This window comes from Schistocerca cancellata, chromosome 9 (assembly GCF_023864275.1).
Source record: "Schistocerca cancellata isolate TAMUIC-IGC-003103 chromosome 9, iqSchCanc2.1, whole genome shotgun sequence".
Taxonomy (NCBI): Eukaryota; Metazoa; Arthropoda; class Insecta; order Orthoptera; family Acrididae; genus Schistocerca; species Schistocerca cancellata.
The window spans coordinates 118,379,122-118,399,425 of NC_064634.1; the positions used below are offsets into that span (position 1 = coordinate 118,379,122).

A 20,304-nucleotide genomic window follows, 5' to 3' on the forward strand; every position below is an offset into this window, starting at 1 on the left:
GTTTTACTTAATAGTACTTGGGGCAAGATCTGACACACGAAAGGCTGTAACAATAGCGTATCCATAAGCGCAAACAGAGTCTTCGAAATAAGAGATCCTAGATGCATCCGGTCTAAATGGCAGCATAATTTTTCCATATATTCTAATCCTAGCATAATCTCCTGACTTAGAACAGTGCCAGGTGGTTCTTTATTTCCGTTAAGTTCTTAGTCTTCTTCTGGAGAAACTCAGACAGTTATTGTTCCTATTCGTTCAAAATGCTCAAATGTGTGTTAAATCATGTGGGACTTAACTGCTAAGGTCATCAGTCCCTAAGCTTACACACTACTTAACCTAAATTATGCTAAGGACAAACACACATACCTATGCCCGAGAGAGGACTCGAACCTCCGCCGGGACCAGCCGCACAATCCTATTAGTCACATAAATTCCGAAAACATAACCCTACGTCTTCAGTTATCCGAAGCGCCAGTCAGATTAAAGTACGCTTTACAACTGGGCTGTTTGTTAATGAAACGGAATTGCCAGTTTATTTTCCGAGTACTTAAATTAAAACAACACAGTTTCGATTGGTACTTGAAGACAAAGTTCTAGATAATGTTTGTGATAGATTAAGCAAACCATCAACTCACAGTGTCGACCAGTTTGACCGTCATAATTTTCCAGTTAGATTAATTCACTAAAAGCCTAGAAAAACAAATCTTTAAATGCTTGGGCGTCTGCTGAAATTCATCCAAAAAGGGGGAAGGTTTTTGAAACTTCCTTTTGTAACAACTGATGTGGTGAGTTTGAAAATGGTTCTTGACGCTACAGTCTGAAACTGCGCGACCGCTACGGTCGCAGGTTCGAATCCTGCCTCGGGCATGGATGTGTGTGATGCCCTTAGGTTAGTTAGGTTTAAGTAGTTCTAACTTCTAGGGGACTGATGACCACAGCAGTTAAGTCCCATAGTGCTCAGAGCCATTTGAACCATTTTGAAAATGTGTAAGTACCATAACCAAATTTGACAGAAACTGTTCAGAAATTTTTAGTACCGAACCGTTGATAGTTCTTCACTTAATGTATTTAAATTCGATGCATTTGACACCTAAATGGCAAGCATATTTCAATACTATATGCATACTACATCTTTTGTATAAGTATTATTACCACGGATATGGATGCCACATTTGTGTTTCAACGATTTGAAATTATATGCTCATGTGATTAAATGCAGAGTGTACAACAAGCCATGAAATACAACTATAAAATATTCACAAAAAATATTTATATTAGACTTGCAACGTGTATTCGGCTGTTATTCGATATTGCTTTGGGCTATTCGGCTACTTTTATCCCATTTGGCCTCTTCTAGGTACTATTCGGCAGAATACCAAATACTTACGTAAGAGGTTTTGCTGTAGTCAGATAGCTGGTCAAATGAAAATATTGATATATTAATAATCAACTTCCGTATTATAAAAATTAACAAAGAACTAGGTATCAAATAAATTAAATTTATGTATTCTGCGGGCACATTTTTTAAAATACAAAATGTTTATGCGCTTGAATTCTCGTAATTAAAATTTGAAATGGATGATTATGGTGCTGAAAGATTAATTCTCCTGCATTTTTAGGCAGTAGTTTACACCTTTCCTTCTCGTACACACTCCCAGCTTCGGTGAAGAGACGTTCTGAATAAATACTACTTCCTGGCTCCGACCAATATTTTGCTGCAAGATTTACCAAACACGGAAATTTATCTTTTCCTGCTTGCCATGTGTATGGATTGTTATGACATGACATGTCCTTAATACTCAAATGAAGGTGTATTTCAGTTACAATTACAGTTTTTCTTTCGATATCACTGTATGAGTTGTGTCTTTTATGCAACCATGTCTTCAGAGCAATCCATAAAAGATGAGTGAATAGTCTGGCTTAGGCTCTGCTTTCCGGTGCTCACCCTCTTGGCCCGAATAGGGGACTAATTCGCGCTATCGTCGCTGCGTGTTACACAGTTCATCTTTAGGGTATAGATCAAAATATACTGCTTTACTTTGCCTCTTTGCAGTTGACTGGCGAAAACATTCATTTTAAAGCGTGGGTGTAAAGCAGTAGCTGCTAAATAATTTTTACTTGTTGTGATGTCATCAAACCCTTCGTACAACACTTGTTGTGTGACAAGCCTCACCTGGCTTAATGTGCGTGTTAGCTCTGCCGTGCTCTTTTTATCGCAATATCGCATTAGTGTAACAAGGTACGGAATAATTTCAGAAATGCAAGCTTATCCGAAACTTGTAATTTTTGTTATTTTCTCAAATGGTTGCAATAATTTCATAAGTTTCTCTAAAATCTCCCACTGTGCAGCAGTCAGATTGGCAATATCACAGTCTGTGAGACAGAGCGGAATGGCCCGTTTTTGTTCCGTCAGACATGCAAGAATATCATAGGTGGAATTCCATCTCGTTCTGACATCGTACACCAATTCATGCTGAAGGAGAAGAATGTCTTTTTGGATAGAATGCAGTGTCAGAACGATGAGTTCCGATCTTCCTACCTGTTGCTTTCTTTTGACTCACATTTGACTGAGCCTTCAGACAATCGTCAACAATTAATTGGAGAGTATGAATGAAACAACGCACTAAGGCCAAGTATGCATTACTAATAGCTATTTATAGGTTCCGACCAATATCATGAATAACGACATGAATTTTTGCCAGTTGCATGTCCCATAAACTTGAGATTTGTTATAAAGTGATCGCTATGTTTCTGCTGTGTGTATTCGCTCAAAATGCTTAATGCTAAATATTACATTTTTGACATTGAATTCACGAGCAATAAAATGCGTAGTAAAACTTAAGAACTGTTTTGATTACTCAAGCACGCCCACATGTCCCATGTCACGGAAAAATAATCATTCTTTGAAAGCACTCTTTTAATTGTCTCAACGACCTTATGATGTAGGGAATCTTTTGACTGAAAAGTGAGGGTGGCAGAGCGCTATTAATCAGTCTTCAAAAACCAGCCCTTATTACTGTATTTACTGCCTCATTGTCAAGAGCTATCATTTCGACAATTAATAGATGGTATTTTTTAGCCTTGGGATCATTAATATCGCATGGTTTGCGTATTTCAGCACATTATTCAAAACTCAGTTGCTTTTTGGGTATTGAAAGATTACTTACATCTGTATCTTGATCCGTAAATGAAATGATCGTATGGCATTGTTGGCCGGCGGGCCCCATTCGGGGAGATCGGCGGCCGTATTGCAAGTGATTTTTAGTTGACGCCATTTCGGCGACTTGCGAGTCAATGATGATGAAGGACGCAAAACAACCAGTCCCCTGCATGGAATCGAACCCGGGCCCGTGCTTGGTAGGCGGTAGCGCTACCGCTACGCTACGGAGTCGGACCTTGATCCGTAATTTCTTGCGCATTAGAAAGGAGCAAGAAAAAAAACACGTCGATACAACTTTTCGCGCCACGCACCGGCCGAATACTTTTGCCGAATATTCGGCTAGAAAGCCAGAAGAATATTCGGTATTTGGCTTGTGGCCGGATTTACTGTTCGTTACGAGTCTGATTTACACTGATCAGCCAGAACATTATGACCACCGACCCACTATCTAGATAATATCGTTCAGGCGATAGCTGCGTCACCTGGCGAGGAACGACTGCTAGCCAGACATGCGCACGGTGTATTTAGTATCAGTGAGCATGCTGCACCTGTGCAGAATGGGGAAGTCGCGTGATCAATCTGAATTTGATCGAGGGCAGATTGTGATGGCCCGGAGGCTCGGCACGAGCGTTTCGGAAACTGGACAACTTGTCCGGTGTTCGAGGACTGTTGCGCTGAGTATCTTGAAGTGACGAAACGAAGGTGAAACCACTCCCCAACGTCGTGGGGTTGTGCGGCCACTGTTCATAACAAAAGTCTGACGTCGTGGGCTGAGCATTTTGGTAAAACAGGACAAGCGGCGAACCGTGGCGGAACTAACATCAGACTTTAATGTTAGGCAGAGTACAAGTGTGTGTGAACATACTGTGCACCAAACACTCCTGACGAACTACCTCTGCAGACGACGACACTTGCATGTGCCAATGTTAACACGACGACATAAACAGATAGGACTGAAATGGGCACGACACTGCCGGCGCTGGACGTTGATGCAGTCGCAGAGCGTTACATGGTGTGATGATTCCTGATACCTTCTTCATCATGCCGATGGGAGGACGCGAACCCGTCGTCTTCCGGGTGAACAGCTCCTTTGACATCTGTATTGCGGGACAGCTGACAGGGGCTCCGTTACGCTCTGGGGAACATTCACACGGGCTTCCTTTGGTCTTGTGGAGCTCATGCGAGGCACCATGACAATCACGGATTATCGTAAACTGGATGCAGTCCACGTCTCCCCTTCGTGGCGATCACGATCCCAACGGCAGTGGCATTTTTTAACAAGATATTGCGCAATGTCACAGCGCCAGGAGAGTGATGGAGTAGTTCGTGGAACACAAGTGGCGAATTCCATTTGATGTGCTGGCTCCCAAAACCCCTCAGATCTGAACCCGATCGAACAAATTTGGGATGCTACTGAATGTGCCCCTACCCCATGCCGAAGTTTACGGGTGTTAGGTGACCTGCGTGTGTAGATGTGGTGCCAACTCTCTCCAGCGAACTAGCAAAGAGTCGCCGCTATTATCAGTGTCAATGGTGAACATACCTACTATTAGATAGGAGGTCATAATATTCTGGCCGATCGGTGTATATTCAAATATTGTTAGTTTCACAGTGTTGTTACAGTTGCTGCTTGAGAATGTCACAATCGTAAACAAATAAATAAGTACATCGAGACGGATAATGTTGTCAGTCCCTAGATGTACCGAATAGTGACTGCTGAAATCACAGTACTTACTCTTGCTCTCGGTCAATGTTAAGTCTGCACTTTGTAGAGTGGCAGACAATAATTACTAGAAAATCGTGGGATTTCATTATGAATAAGATGTCTGAACTAAGCCTCCAGGGAGACACCTATTTTTAAATGATATTTCGGTTTGGGAAGTTTCGTTTCTATTCATCCCAGGTTAGAATAGTTACGTTAGGTTACTGTTTCTCTCCATTTAACTGTCTACACCTTCATCTACATGGTTACTCTGCAATTCACACTTAAGTTCCTGGCAGAAGGTTCATTGAACCATTTTCATACTACTTCTCTACCATTCCACTCTCGTATGGCGCTTGGGAAAAAGGAACACCTAAATCTTTCCGTTCGAGCTCTGATATCTCTTATTTTATTATGATGATCATTTCTCCCTACGTAGATGGGTGTCAACAAAATATTTACGCATTCGGAAGAGAAAGTTCGTGATAGAAATTTCGTAAATAGATCTCGCCGCAGAGAAAACCGCCTTTGTTTCACTGACTGCCACCCCAATTCGCGTATCATATCAGTGACACTCTCACCCCTATTGCGTGGAAACACGAAACGAGCTACCCTTCTTTGCACTTTTTCGATGTCATCCGTCAATCCTACCTGGTAAGGATCCGATACCGTGCAGCAATATTCCAGCAGAGGACGGACAAGTGTAATGTAGGCTGTCTCTTTAGTCGGTTTGTTGCATGTTCTTTGTGTTCTGCCAACAAAGCGCAGTGTTTGTTTCGCCTTCGCCACAATATTATCTTTATGGTCTTTCCAATTTAAGTTGTTCGTAATTGTAATTCCTAGGTATTTAGTCGAATTGACAGCCCTTAGATTTGTGCGATTTATCATAAACCCAACATTTATAGGATTTCCTTTAGTACCCATTTGGATGGCCTCGCACTCTTCTTTGTTTAGTGCTAATTGCCACTTTTCACACCATACAGAAATTCTCTCTAGATCATTTTGTAATTGGAATTGATCGTCTGATGATTTTATTAGACGGTAAATTACAGCGTCATCTGCATCGAAGGGGGCTGCTCAGATTATCACCTAGATCATTTATATAAATCAGGAACAGCAGAGGGCCAGATATCACTTCTAATTTACTCGATAATTTATCGTCTATCACTACGAACTGTGACCTCTCTGAGAGGAAATCACGAATCCAGTCACACAACTGAGATGATAATCTATATGCACGCAATTTGATTAATAGTCGCTTGTGAGGAACGATATCAAAAGCCTTCTGGAAAACTAGGAATATGTAATCGACCTGAGATCCCTTGTCGACAGCACTCATTACTTCATGGGAATAAAGAGCTAGCTGTGTTTCACAAGAACGATATTTTCCGAATCCGTGTTGGTTATGTATCAATAAGTCATTTTCTTCAAGGTGATTCATAATGTTCGAGTACAGTATATGCTCCAAAATCCTCCTGCAAATTGAAGACAATGAGGTAATGAGGTACTACTCCTACTATTTGTTTGCAGCGCGAAAATTGTTGGTGTTGCAGTGAAGCCGTTCTTCAGCAAGGAGCCGGAAGACGCGACGGTGTTGGAGGGCGGTGCCGTGCAGTTTGAGTGTCGCGTGGGCGGCGTTCCGGCGCCGACTGTGCTGTGGCGTCGCGACGACGGCCGGATGCCCGTGGGCCGGGCGCGCATCGCCGACGACAAGTCGCTGCGCATCGACGGCGTCGCCGCCGACGACGAGGGCGTCTACATCTGCGACGTCGAGAGCCCCGCCGGCAGGATATCCGCCAGGGCGGCGCTCACCGTGCACTGTGAGTGGCCCTCTGCCTTCTGCCAAAGGCTTACTCAACATCGACATCTGGGGACAGGAATATTCAAGGCTGTCGAACTCAGTCTTACGTTTCCTCTTCCTCCATTTCGTTGTCCCCTGGTCGTGGGGATCACTCTAGTTCATATTTTGGCAAGTGTGTATTTTAAATGTGTTGTAAGATGCCCTACCTTCCGAAACTTTCGTCTGTTAACCCTTTCGTGGCCAAAGTTATTGAGCAGTTTTTTTAATGAATGGAGAGCAGATAGTAGTTAACAGATAGGTATATTTATTATACAGAATATCAAATTTGCTCCAACTGTGAAAGTGAGGTCACACAACAAGGTGGGAAGTATTCTTCCCACTGCCCTTCCTTGGAGTTAAATGACACCTTTTCAATATATTACCCATTTATTTCATAAATTTACTTCTCTTGTTACAATGATTGTTCACAATTACTTGCCATGAAATTTTCTGAAACACGGGTCTATGCAAAGTGGTATTTGACAATATGTACAAACACAGCGCGTACTCTTTTCTGCAGCTTTGGTACTGCAATGACGGCACGTCCAGTAGGTTTCTCCTAAAATGGGTTGATGCTCCCCTACAGCCACATGACGAAAATCTTCAGGTACTTTACCCCTTTTTGCGAGGAAGACAGGTTTTTGTCCACGCCATTTTGGGATGAGAAGCCAGCGATCAATTGTCTGGCTAGATGGATCCAGTATGTGAGCTGATCATGCTGTCCACTTTCTCTTTTACTTATTTACCACAGGATAAAACTGTTTACTGCACCAACGTCCACCAGGAAATAAAATATTCTGTGCCACCATTTTACAGAGCGTCTGCCAATAGCATACCTTTCTCGTAATTGATCAACTTATCGACACCACCCATTATTTTGTTGTATTCTGCCACAACTTCAGGACAAGAAATCTCTGTGCTAGTACCAACCTTGTTTTTCCTTTTCACTGTGGCTGTTCCTCATGGGTCATGAATTGAGGACAGGAAAGTGACTGGGCGGTTATCCATCCATTTTACTGCAGAAATGGCTCCTTTTGTTTCACACTGGAATTCTCCTCGTTCCAATTTTACGTTTTCCTTCATAAATTTGGGTAAATCAAAAGTATTTACCTTATACTATAGCTTTGAGGAAAAAAATCACAAAATGTCACTCAAACAGCACTGAAAGGCTCCTCTGCAGAGCAACACTCAGCTATACAATGCCTCTGCGCGAAGGTACAGCAAAAACGGTGGGAACTTCAGATTGGAAGTAGTACCCTATATTGTTCACTAGCACCGTACAGAGGTGCCAAAGAAACTGGTACACCTGTCTAACATCGTGTAGGGCCCCTGCAAGCACGCAGAAGTGCCGCATCACGACGTGACATGAATTCGTCTAATGTCTGAAGTTGTGCTGGAGAGAATTGACACCATAAATCCGTAAGAGCACGAGGGGGTGGAGATCTCTCCCGAAAAGCGTGATGCACCGCAGCCCAGATATGCTCAAAAATGTTCATGTCTGGGAAGTTAGGTGCCGGCCGGGGTGGCCGAGCGGCTCTGCGCGCTATAGTCTAAAACCGCGCGACCGCTACGATCGCAGGTTCGAATCCTGCCTCGGGAATGGGTGTATGTGATGTCCTTAGGTTAGTTACGTTTAAGTAGTTCTATGTTCTAGGGGACTGATGACCTCAGAAGTTAAGTCCCATAGTGCTCAGAGCCATTTGAATCATTTGGGAAGTTTGGTCGCCTTCAGAAGTGTTTCAATCCGGAAGAGTGCTCCTGAAGCCAGTCTTTAGCAATTCTGGACGTGTGGAGTGTCGCATTGTCCTGCTGAAATTGCCCAAGTCCGTCGGAATGCACAATGGACATGAGTGGAGTCCCACGTCCCATATCACTCCAAGTGCACACGCCTCACACCATTACGAAGCCTCCACCAGCTTGAACAGTCCCCTGCTGACATTCAGGTACCATGGATTCTTGAGGTTGTCTCCCAGCCATACACGTCCATCTGTTCGATACAATTTGAAACGAGACTTGTCTGACCAGGCAACATGTTTTCAGTTATCGATGATGCGCTACAAAAGAAACAAATGTTTTACACAGTGTTCATAGACTTTACCAAAGCCTTTGACCTATTGGAAAGAGAGCTCATAGTCCGAAAACTGGAAAACACAATGGGAGAAGATAGCGTATGGGCAAGAATAATCAAATCAATCCTCGAATACAACTTAATTACAATATCAGACAACCTCTCTTTTTCGAACCCCATACTGCAATCGAACGGAGTCTTACAGGGTGACCCAATGAGCCCTTTGCTGTACATTATTGCCACTGAAGAAGTACTCCGAATTGGAGAAAATGAAGAAGATGTGTATGTATATGCATACGCTGACGACATAGCCGTAGGTTCAACAGATATACAGAAGCTGCAGAGAATCATTGAGAAAATAGACAGATGGTGCAGTGAACACAAACTACACATAAACATAACAAAGACAGAAATGGTAATTTTCAGAAAAGGAGGCAAAACACCCAAGAATACGGGAATCAGTATCAGAGGACAAAAAATAAAAATCTCATCAGACTTTAAATTCCTAGGAGTGACATTGCAACCAACAGCCAAATGCTTCACAAAACATACAACAGAACGTGCAGCCCAAGCAATAATAGCAATACAGGACATCAAAAACATCCGCCTACTCAGTCTAGAAATAACCATGAAATTATTCAATACAAAAATCTTGCCAATCCTGGCCTATGGGATGGAGGCTTTATGGGACCACCTGACAGAAAAAAATCTAGAAACGCTAGAAAAGGTAAAATCGACCTATCTAAAAAGAGCACTAGGTCTCTCAAAGACAACAAGATCTAGACTAGTGTACCTGCTAGCTAGAGAGACATCCCTAATTGAAGACATCAGACTTCGATATATGATGCCACACACCAGGGTTTCCAGAAAGCAGCTGAAGATCATGGAGGACAAACGAGAAAAAATATGGCCGGAGTTTTATGGCACCGAAGCAATGACGAACCGCTCATGGACAGCACCAAACTTCGAACAGCAACATGTCGTAACTAGACTTTATATTCACGGCTTTCATCATCTAATCTGCAAAAACAAAACTTATCACCACCCAACCGCAACATGTGTATGTGAACTGTGTAACGAAGCCTGTGAACGATATCACATAGAACTGTGCAGTAAAAGAGTGAAATCGATAAATGAATATGCAAAAATGTAAAATGTAAATGTAAAATGTTAAGCAAAGTAACTGTATATGGCTATTTGGCTGCTATTTTATTAGATGTTTTCAGTTATGAACACTCCGATGTCGGTGTTGGGTGTTGACGCGCCCGGGCGAGGCGTAAAGCTTTGTGTTGTGCACTCATCAAGGGTTGTCTGTACATGTGTACAAGTTTAAACCTAACAATGTACTGAATAATACAGAATATAAACCACGATGTACATTACGTGTCTTCTCTACACTGAAGCGCCAAAGGAACTGGAACTGGCATGCGTATTCAAATACAGAGACATGTAAACAGGCAGAATACGGCGCTGCGGTCGGCAACGCCTATATAAAACGACAAGTGTCTGGCGAAGTTGTTAGATCGGTTACTGCTGCTGCAATGGCATGTTATCAAGATTTAAGTGAGTTTGAACCTCGTGGTATAGTCGGTGCACGAGCGAAAGGACACAGTATCTCCGAGGCAGCGATGAATTGGGGATTTTCCCATACGGCGGTTTCACGAGTGTACCGTGAATATCAGGAATCCGGTAAAGAATCAAATCTCCGACATCGCTGCGACCGGAAAAGATCCTGCAAGAACGGGCTGAGTGACAACTGAAGAGAATCATTCAACTTAAAATAAGTGCAACCCTTCCGCAAATTGCTGCAGATTTAAGTGCTGGGCCATCAACAACTGCCAGCGTGCGAACCATTCAACGAAACATCATCGATATGGGCTTTCGGAGTTGAGGGTCCACTCGTGTACCCCTTATGACTGCACGACACAAAACTTTACGCCTCGCCTGTGCCCGTCTACACCGTTATTGGACTGTTGACTGGAAACATATTGCTTGGCAGGACGAGTCTGGTTTCAAATTGTATCGAGTGGATGGACGTGTACGGGTATGGAACAACCTCATAAATCCATGTACCGGCTTGTCATCAGGGGACTGTTCAAGCTGGTGGATGCTCTGTAATGGTATGGGGAGTATGCATTTGGAGTGATACGGGATCCCTGATGCCTCTAGATACGACTCTGACAGGTGACACGTACGTAAGCATGCTGTCCGATTCCGGTATCCATTCATGTCAATTGTGCATTCCGACGGACTTGGGCAATTGTAGCAGGACAATACGACACTCCACACGTCCAGAATTGCTACAGAGAGGCTTGAGGAACCATCTTCTGAGCTTAAAAACTTCTGCTGGCCACCAAACTCCCCAGACATGAACATTATCAGGCATATCTGGGATGCCTTGCAAGGTGCTGTTCAGAAGACATCACAAACCCTTCGTAGTCTTACGGTTTTTATGGACAGCCGTGCAGGATTCATGGTGTCAGTTCCTTCCAGCACTATTTCAGACATTAGTGGAGTCCGTGCGACGTCGTGTTGCTGCACTTCTTCGCACTCGCGCGGTCACTACGCGATATTTGGTAGGACTACCAGTTTCTTTGACTCTTCAGTGTATTAAAGAAAGTAAATGATGATTGTCGTTTATACAGTGACAAAATTCGTGTGGCAGTTTCGCCATTGTGAAGATTGTGGACACGCTGTAACTGCAATGGGCAGAAATTTTTCGCATGTACTGTTTACCATACAGGTGTTCGTGGGACATTGATATGCGCAGAACGTTGCCATGTACTGGAAGTAGGGCTACGCTGCCTGTTTCAACAATGTGTTGTTGTTACTGCACGGGTATTTGAAACTATACGTTCAGAAATAAATGGGAACTTGCAGGAGTACCTGATTCTCGCAAAGTGCTGAAAGCTCTGCTAGAAAGTGTACGATGAGGAATGGAACGTGTCGGATAGCTCCGTGGTATACTTCAATTGCAGTAGTAGCACTACCATCTCGGAAGCGGTAAACATAATCCACATCTTCATTAGTGTAAGATGTGTGGCAGCACGTGTAAAAACGCAGTTAACCGATGCCTCTCTCTGATCAGCCTCCATCCCAAGTGCACCACTTTACCTACAACACACTAAGGACAATTGCACTTTCAACGGGCTAATTTTTTTGCAGAATGACATTTGCAACGAGATAGGTTGGGTTAGAATGAAACGTCAAAGAGGTTTGGGAGGGGTGGGGGGTAAGAAATAGACATGAGCGCCACTGGCCCAAACACAAATGTAATGTACAGTCGTGGACAAAACGAGCGAGACCCCTCGCCTTTTCGTTATGCTGATCCGCACGGCTTTTAAGTCTGCTACACAGCATAACCGGCAAGGCGACGAAGTGCTACCAACATACTATGCACAGGCGTGAAATTGACAAACTATCTGAACTTTTTTAGGCTGTTTTCAATAATTTGTAAGACTATATTAATGCTGATTAGTGTGTTAAATACAACACGTAAATATAAGACAGAATGAAGGAAGAAACGCTAATTGGTATGAACTGTACCAATAAAAATGAATTTCAACTTATCGAGATAACATAACTGTTTTAGTAAGACAAAGAACGCCGGATCGTTACGAATTAGCAAAATATTATCCGCTTTCGGCCGCGAAACGGTCTGTGTCAACGTTCAGACCAGTCCTACTGGATTACCATTGCTGACCTACCATGAAAGTGTGCAAATTTAGCAATGCGTGAAGATTCATAACGAAATTCAGTTAAAAATCATTCAGTGCCACACTTAAGTCAATTCCATTATTGACAGAAGCGGAAAAAGTAGGCAGTAACATGTATGAAATTCTACAAGAGTGTCATATTGACATGCACAGGGCGGCAGTACAGAATAAAGGTAGCGATAAAAAGTATTGAGGGCGCGAGAATTTCTTAAAATTGCTTTACTGATATTCTACCTGCCTCCATCGAGATTAGAACCGAAAACAAACCAGACTTTCCTTTCACTACGCTAGCAGACAACCCATGCAAACCTCTATTATTACCCCAGACATGAATAAGCCGGCAATTTCGCAATGAAAATGGTAAAATGATCTACAGATTCTGTTCCATAGAGCTTTCTGGGCTCAAAAACATGAATTTTCTTCCTTTATGTGATAATCATTCGGGATGTTACAATTTCAGAGCGCTCCCTCAGATCACGAATGGCCGCCCTCTCTTTACTGTGAGATCTCACAGGAATTACTCAAACTACATTTGCAACTGGCTAGTAAGTTCACTTCTTGTTCCTGGGATTGGATTGATGGTGTCACCTGGGTGTCAGCTGATTCCGCCCATAAGAAGGCTACAGGACGTCAAACAGCTAAGTTCTCACGTCTCCTTGACAAACCACCCCTGCAGGTTCCGTGCAAGACTGTCATCAATTTGAGTGGCATGGTGTTGAGTGATGATGCGGTCTCGGTTTTGCAGAGAGGTCTCAACTTCGCTCCCACCCCCAAGTTCACTCCGGTCGCAGAAATTGTTAGTGCTGTTGAACAGGTTGCAGCTCGACTTCCGCCAGAATCAGCCGAGGAAATACGTCGTGAAACTTGTCGTGCGTTGACGAAATCCAAGCCGATGAAGTCAAATATCAGCAGTAAAGAGAGGGCGGTCATTCGTGATCTGAGGGAGCGCTCTGAAATTGTTGTCTTACCAGCTGACAAAGGCAATGCTACAGTTGTTGTCTCCCATAAGGACTACACTGATAAGATGCAGAGCCTGCTAAATGACGATTCCTACCGGAAGATCAGCGTTGACCCTACAAAGAAGAAGGAGAACAAGACGAGGGCGCTTCTCAAAGACGCAGATTTACCGGCGGGTGACGCTAAGAAATTGTTACCCCAAGGTCCGGTACCGCCTAGACTATATGGACTCCCGAAGGTTCACAAAGAGGGGGTACCATTACGCCCCATTGTCAGCAACATCAGGGCACCTACATATTTGTTGGCCAAATACCTGACGGGAATATTAAGTCCTTATGTGGGTAAATGCCCTCATCACATCCGTAATTCCGTGGATTTTGTTAAACGCCTTGATAGCTTCAGGTTGGATGAGTCAGATATCATGGTGAGTTTTGATGTCGTTTCCTTGTTTACGAGGGTACCCCTGCGAGAGTCACTAGAATTGATTAGTCAGAAGTTTGATGAGAAGACCACTGAACTTTTTAGGCATGTCTTGACTTCCACGTATTTTCTTTTTAATGGAGAATACTACGAGCAAACGGAGGGAGTCGCCATGGGTAGCCCACTCTCACCGGTGGTAGCGAATTTGTACATGGAGAACTTCGAGGAGGAAGCCCTGTCGTCATCCGTATGGAAACCTACTTGCTTTTTCCGTTACGTGGACGACACGTTCGTCATCTGGCCACATGGTATGGATAAACTCCTTGACTTCCTTACACATCTAAACTCCATACACCCCAACATCAAATTCACTATGGAGACTGAAACGGAGGGTAAATTACCTTTCCTTGACGTCTTGGTCAAGAGAAGGGCTGACGGCACCCTAGGTCATGGGGTGTATCGGAAGGCTACGCACACTGATCTGTATTTGCATGCAGACAGCTGCCACCACCCTTCACAGAGGAATGGGGTACTTAAAACTCTAGTACATAGGGCGCGCACTATCTCTGACGCAGAGAGTCTACCCCAGGAATTGGAACATCTGAGAACTGTATTTCGAAAAAATGGGTACTCAGAGTGGCAGATTCAACGTGCTCTCCGCCCAACCACTGCAGCACAACCTGTTGAGATGGATGAAGTCACGAGGGAGGAGGTAGGCACTGCATTTATTCCATACACAGGCGCACTCTCGGGGAAAATCGCCCGCATTCTGAAGAAACACCGGGTCGGAACTGTGTTTTGTCCTCCAAATAAAACTCGTGCACTAGTGGGGAGCGCCAAAGATGACCTCGGTTTGAGGAAGGCCGGCGTGTACCAGATTCCGTGTCAATGTGGCAAGTCGTATATTGGTCAGACGATGCGTACCGTAGAGGATCGATGCCGTGAACACCAGAGGCACACTCGACTGATGTATCCGAGCAAGTCGGCGGTCGCTGAACATTGTTTGTCGGAAAATCACGCCATGGAGTATGACCACACGAGGATTCTGGTACAGACGTCGAGATACTGGGACAGCGTTGTTAGAGAGGCCATCGAAATTCGCACCAATGACGACCTCATAAACCGGGACTGTGGCTATAATCTTAGCAAGGCTTGGGAACCAGCGATCGGGTTAATCAAGAGTAAATCGAGCAGACGTATAGTTGTGACGACCACGGCGGACAGAGCCATCACACCGACGTCATCTCAGACGCCGTCGCAATCTGTTCCACCGCGCGACCGTGGCGCTGGGCGCGGACGGCGGAGGGAGCGCGCCGCGGGCGGAGGGTATTTAAATCGGCCGCCGCCGCGACCGAACCCAGTTCCCTCTGAGCAGCCATAGCGTACGGATCTCCGTGCCGGCACGTTCACAGGAGCTCAGTCCGTCAGTTCACCTGATGATGGCGACATGTTTGATCGCCGAAATATTGTGCCCGTTGGACACTATAGACCGGCAGCATACCCGTGGATATTTTGATTATCAAATACGCCGGGAGAAACTCAAGAATCACAAAATATTCACTGTACTAATACAAATTAAATTCAGCTTACTACAGAAACATCACGACGGCAGTCTATCTTAATAAAGCATTAAGTGTCTGTGAGACGATTGAACCTATTTTAACACGAATTAGTAGGATATTACCAACTTTTGACTTCGAAAAGATCTGTATTTGTTTCATTTCCTGTACCATTCGCAAGTATTATGAAAATGTGACATTTCATAGGTAAAATTATGTATTCACAACAACAAAAAATATGTCGGTAGAAAACAAAAGTGGCATTATGAATTTGGCTGTACCGTAAGGTTTTCGCTCTGACACTAAGAGTTACTGAAAGTAGCAAGACGAATTTTGCTCGAGCGTTGTCTTACGATTCCCTTATTGAGATTTTATCAGCCTGCTTGTAGCTGTGCTACAAAAGAATTAAAAATCTGGCTTTCAGCGAGTCGCGAATGGCGAACGAAAGAAGCTTGCACCTGTTAGCTAAGCATGTTACCTGGAAACTGGTTTTTTCCTAAACTGGGAAGACGTCCATTTGTGGTTGAATTGTTGGCAAATGTCAGTCAGACGTGTGCCGTTGGTCTAAGCGTTTCAGTGTGTTGAATTTGTACCAAAGATTTTTCTACACGTTTTTTCTGCCCAAATAGAGAGTTGAAGTTTCCCATTAGTATTTTCACGTCATCCTGGTGAATTTTGCTCATAGTATTTTCGACTTGGTTCCAGAATTTTTCCCATGCACTTCTAAGCGCTACAGTCTGGAACCGAGCGACCGCTACGGTCGCAGGTTCGAATCCTGCCTCGGGTATGGATGAGTGTGATGTCCTGAGGTTAGTTAGGTTTAATTAGTTCTAAGTTCTAGGCGACTGATGACCTCAGAAGTTAACTCGCATAGTGCTCAGAGCCATTTGAACCATTTTGAACCAGAATTTTTCGACATTTTCGGTGTTTTTCTTATTTTCGATGTTGGTGGGGACACGTGCATTGGTGAGTGTATATATTTTACTGGGGCTCTGATGGAGCTTAGTACCTAAGCTTACACACTACTTAACCTAAATTATCCTAAGGACAAACACACAAACTCATGCCTGAAGGAGGACTCGAACCTCCGCCGGGATCAGCCACACAGCCCATGACTGGAGTGCCCCAACCGCTCGGCTAATCCCGCGCGGCTACTAAAAGTATACTCGTCCACAAAACCCATGTGGACAATTATCTGATAATCGGTCAGACTTCGCTTTGTCGCAGCTCTTTAGCATACAAATCCATTTACTTTCAGGCTCCTCCTTACAATTCTTGCAATGCAAGGTAATTGAAAAATCCCATCCACTCGACGCCAACTGAGGAACTGACTGGTGCATGTGTTGTTCAACACACAGTAGTTGTCAGCCTCACTAGAATCAATGACTGTGTGTCTGTGCGTGTGTGTGTGTGTGTGTGTGTGTGTGTGTGTGTGTGTGTGTGTGTGTGGGTGGGTGTTTTCGTTTTCATGCACAATCTGAATCAATACTATTAACATTAGAGAGAAAACCAACAATAAATAATTCATCAAATAGGACTGTAAAGTATTTTAATGCGATGGGAAGTTACTAACTGAATTTTCACCCAACCCACGTCCTGCATATTACGTTAAGCAAGATGTATTAACTCCATAGTATCGTTAGCAGAGACAGTGCGCTCTTGTTGTCGAGGCTCGCGACAAGCGCAGCGATCAGCAGTGCCCAATGCCGCCGCGATTTGTTTATGTTGGCTGAGCGTGGACACTGCAGCAGACGCTTCGCCATTAACAGAAAGAAATCACCTTGTCTCTGACCGCAGTGAGCGGATATCACTGCCTGCGTGTTCTTATAGTAACCAACGTGAGACTCTACTCACAGGAGCCATGGAGCAATTGCAATGGGTATCATGTCATTAGTCATCAGAATATTAACCAGTGATGAAATGTCCACTCTATATGAATCCCAAGAAAAGGAATGTGAGGTGATATCAAAATTTATCCAACATACAAAAATTAACTGCAGGGCTTTCATGTATGCAGTAGTAGCACACAAGGAAATATTATGTCTTGGAAGCGTATATTTCATTTCCTCTTCTCATTTTAACGCCCTTGTTTTAGTATGAAGTGGGAAAATAAACACGAAAAACTCAATTTCCTGAGAAGCATATAAGTCATTTCCTCTTCTCATATCATAACTTTTGTTTTAGTATGAGGTAAAAAAATAAACAGTTTAGGGTTCTGAAACATAATATGACACCAGATTCTTATCGTAGGCGCTATCGGAAACGCAAAAAGCAGGGAGCTGTCCATTGTTTTGTCCAAAAGTCTGTTTCCTTTCATGCATTACTCACGTTAGGAGATTCTTATTTAAGGACTTGTGGGCATCAAGTTCTTCAGCAGAACAAGCCTTATGTTATTGTGCTAATTACGGTATGGAAAAAATGCAACAAAGACGAGTTCCCCTGGAGCACATGTCTGTATTCAGCAATGACCGCCAGCTGCCACAACACTTCACAGAATCCTTGCGGCGGGCAACACAACTGTGCGTGCACTTCAGACTTCATTCAGTAAGACGTCAGGAGATGGATGGAAACGTCAAATTAACGTTTCTTTCCGAGTCGTATTCAACCCAGAATGAGGTGTTATTAAGGTAGTTGAGCGTTCTAGCAATTACACTTATATAATGCCAATATGAGTATTGAGATAGCCAAAAGAACCCGTTAGTGCAAAACCATCTGGAACTGCATTAACATCAAACTGCAAGAACTTGAGACAATACGTGGACTCTTCTCTTCGCTAGGTGACCTATTACTGATATTTAGGATTCTCACCTGCCTAGGCGTAATGGAAACGGAACTTCAGAGGCGCTTTCCGCTATTCTTGACAAACATGAGAAACTTGTAATCACTGCGAGTTACAACTGCGTGATGATAATTGTTCAGGTTGTCAGTAGTTGTGGTGGTGTTATGCTGTCAAACTGCTTACGGCAACGTTAATGGTGGCGCACATAATTTAGCGCTGACCACCTACCTAAGTAAAGATAGTGTTGTGGCGTCGTCGCTTGTCTTTATTTGGGCTCAGCTTGAGTAATCCGATTTAACGAACATAGTACTACATTCGCGGGCTGCTAATGATACAGTATGACCACAGAGATCATCGTGCGGGTATTACATTAATTCTGCAATGAATTGCTTAAAAAATGTTACCCTCAGCTATGCAGCTGGAATGACTCATTACACAGGTACTCTATGTTGCACTTGGTTAAGTGATCAGTTCGCTGCAATCCTGCTTCTTCTGTTTGTAAATGCTTGTATACGTCAAAAATGGTTCAAATGGTTCTGAGTGCTATGGGACTTAACATCTGAGGTGGTCAGTCCGCTAGAACTTAAAACTACTTAAACCTAACTAACCTAAGGACATCAGACACATCCATGTCGGAGACTGGAGTCGAACCTGAGACCGTAGCTCTCGCGCGGTTCCAGACTGTAGCGCCTAGAACCGCTCGGCCACCCTGGCCGGCATACTTGTATACTGACCACTCGTTATTTGACTAAATATGAACTACAATCTAATTCGCATGTATATGGCATGGGTTAGCTCCGGCACGAAGGTATGACTAAGGATTGGTTTCCGTTGGAGTCCCGTTATTTTGATGGCAAGACTAATGTTCGCAAATCACCTCTATTGCCTCAAAAAACAATTGCATCTTAAATATCGAAGGACCGACGTCCGCACTGTCACAGCGCGTTGAAATACAGCAACGACAGCAGATGAAAATTTGTGACCCACTGAGCCTCGAACCTAGACCTGCTGCTTACTAGACAGACGTTCTGACCACTGCACTATTACTTTTTTTTAAAGTTTGAGAAGAATTTCAGCACCAGGTAGGCGGAGGCAAAGAGGGCAGGGGTCGAAAATCCGAGGCCTGGCCACAGTGCCTCCCCCATACCTGTCACTGAGCAGCTGCATTATTCACATGTATTCCATGTTTGCACTCATATATTCCTTTAAATTGTTGAACAAAATTGAAGTAGTAATTAAGGTAAAATAAATTACAGATTGTCGCCTCCAATCGTGTGCGATCCTTGTGGAACATAACTTATAACAGTGAACAGGGTGACGGAAAAATAAATAACAACCATTCATTCAGAAATATATTCACAATTTAAGTTATTATGCACTGGATGCATATGAAGTCTGTAAGGAAGCCATATATTTTTCAACAAATGGAAGAAGTTTCGGAGCCGGACAGTTGTGATTTAAGAACCGACGTAAAAGAATATTCCAGGAATATAAAAAAGTGAAAGAATAGTATTCTGCTTCTAATCAATAAAACTGTCCATCTCTTTGTAGCCCACATAAAGCAATAGATAAAAATTTTTTAAAACATTCCTTATATTTGTTATTCTTCTTCAGCTTAAAATGTTCTTCTGCAATATAAAACATGCACTCTTCTAAGTTCTAAGTTTTGTTTATTACGACGTACAACACAAACTGTCCCAGAAGCCACGAATAACTGTTATTCTTTGCGGACGGGTAACATTTCCAGTCAGGTTTAAAGCTTCAGTTATCGGTACATGACTTTCTGCGGTTCTGTGGATAGTGCTAATTTCTTCCTAGAACAGAAAACTTTAGATGTGCTGCGGAGACCCAAATAATTATACAGGAAGTTTCAGGAGGAATAATAAATATTGTAGGAGGTGGTAGTATAGACAAGTTGCAGAAAAAATGCCATATTACATGTGTCCAATTTTTATTTCGTACATACAGCTGGGTTCAATGCATTTATGTTTCGTATGTTGGTCCTTACAGGACCCAGTTGTCTACATTTCCTTGAAAATGACTTCCAGCGTTATTGGAAGAGGTTTATTTGGCTACAGGAATGCCTATGTTCCTCCAGCATGACGG

General features: G+C 43.4%; 1 protein-coding gene across 1 annotated transcript in view; it reads left to right on the forward strand.

The window, feature by feature from the left end:
- LOC126101219 (roundabout homolog 2-like) overlaps positions 1 to 20,304 on the forward strand; it is a 348,383-nt gene that overhangs the window by 186,873 nt on the left and 141,206 nt on the right. The window contains exon 5 of the mRNA XM_049911911.1: positions 6,413 to 6,679. Within this exon, the coding sequence (XP_049767868.1) occupies positions 6,413 to 6,679 (267 nt within the window). The remainder of the gene's footprint in view (positions 1 to 6,412; positions 6,680 to 20,304) is intronic.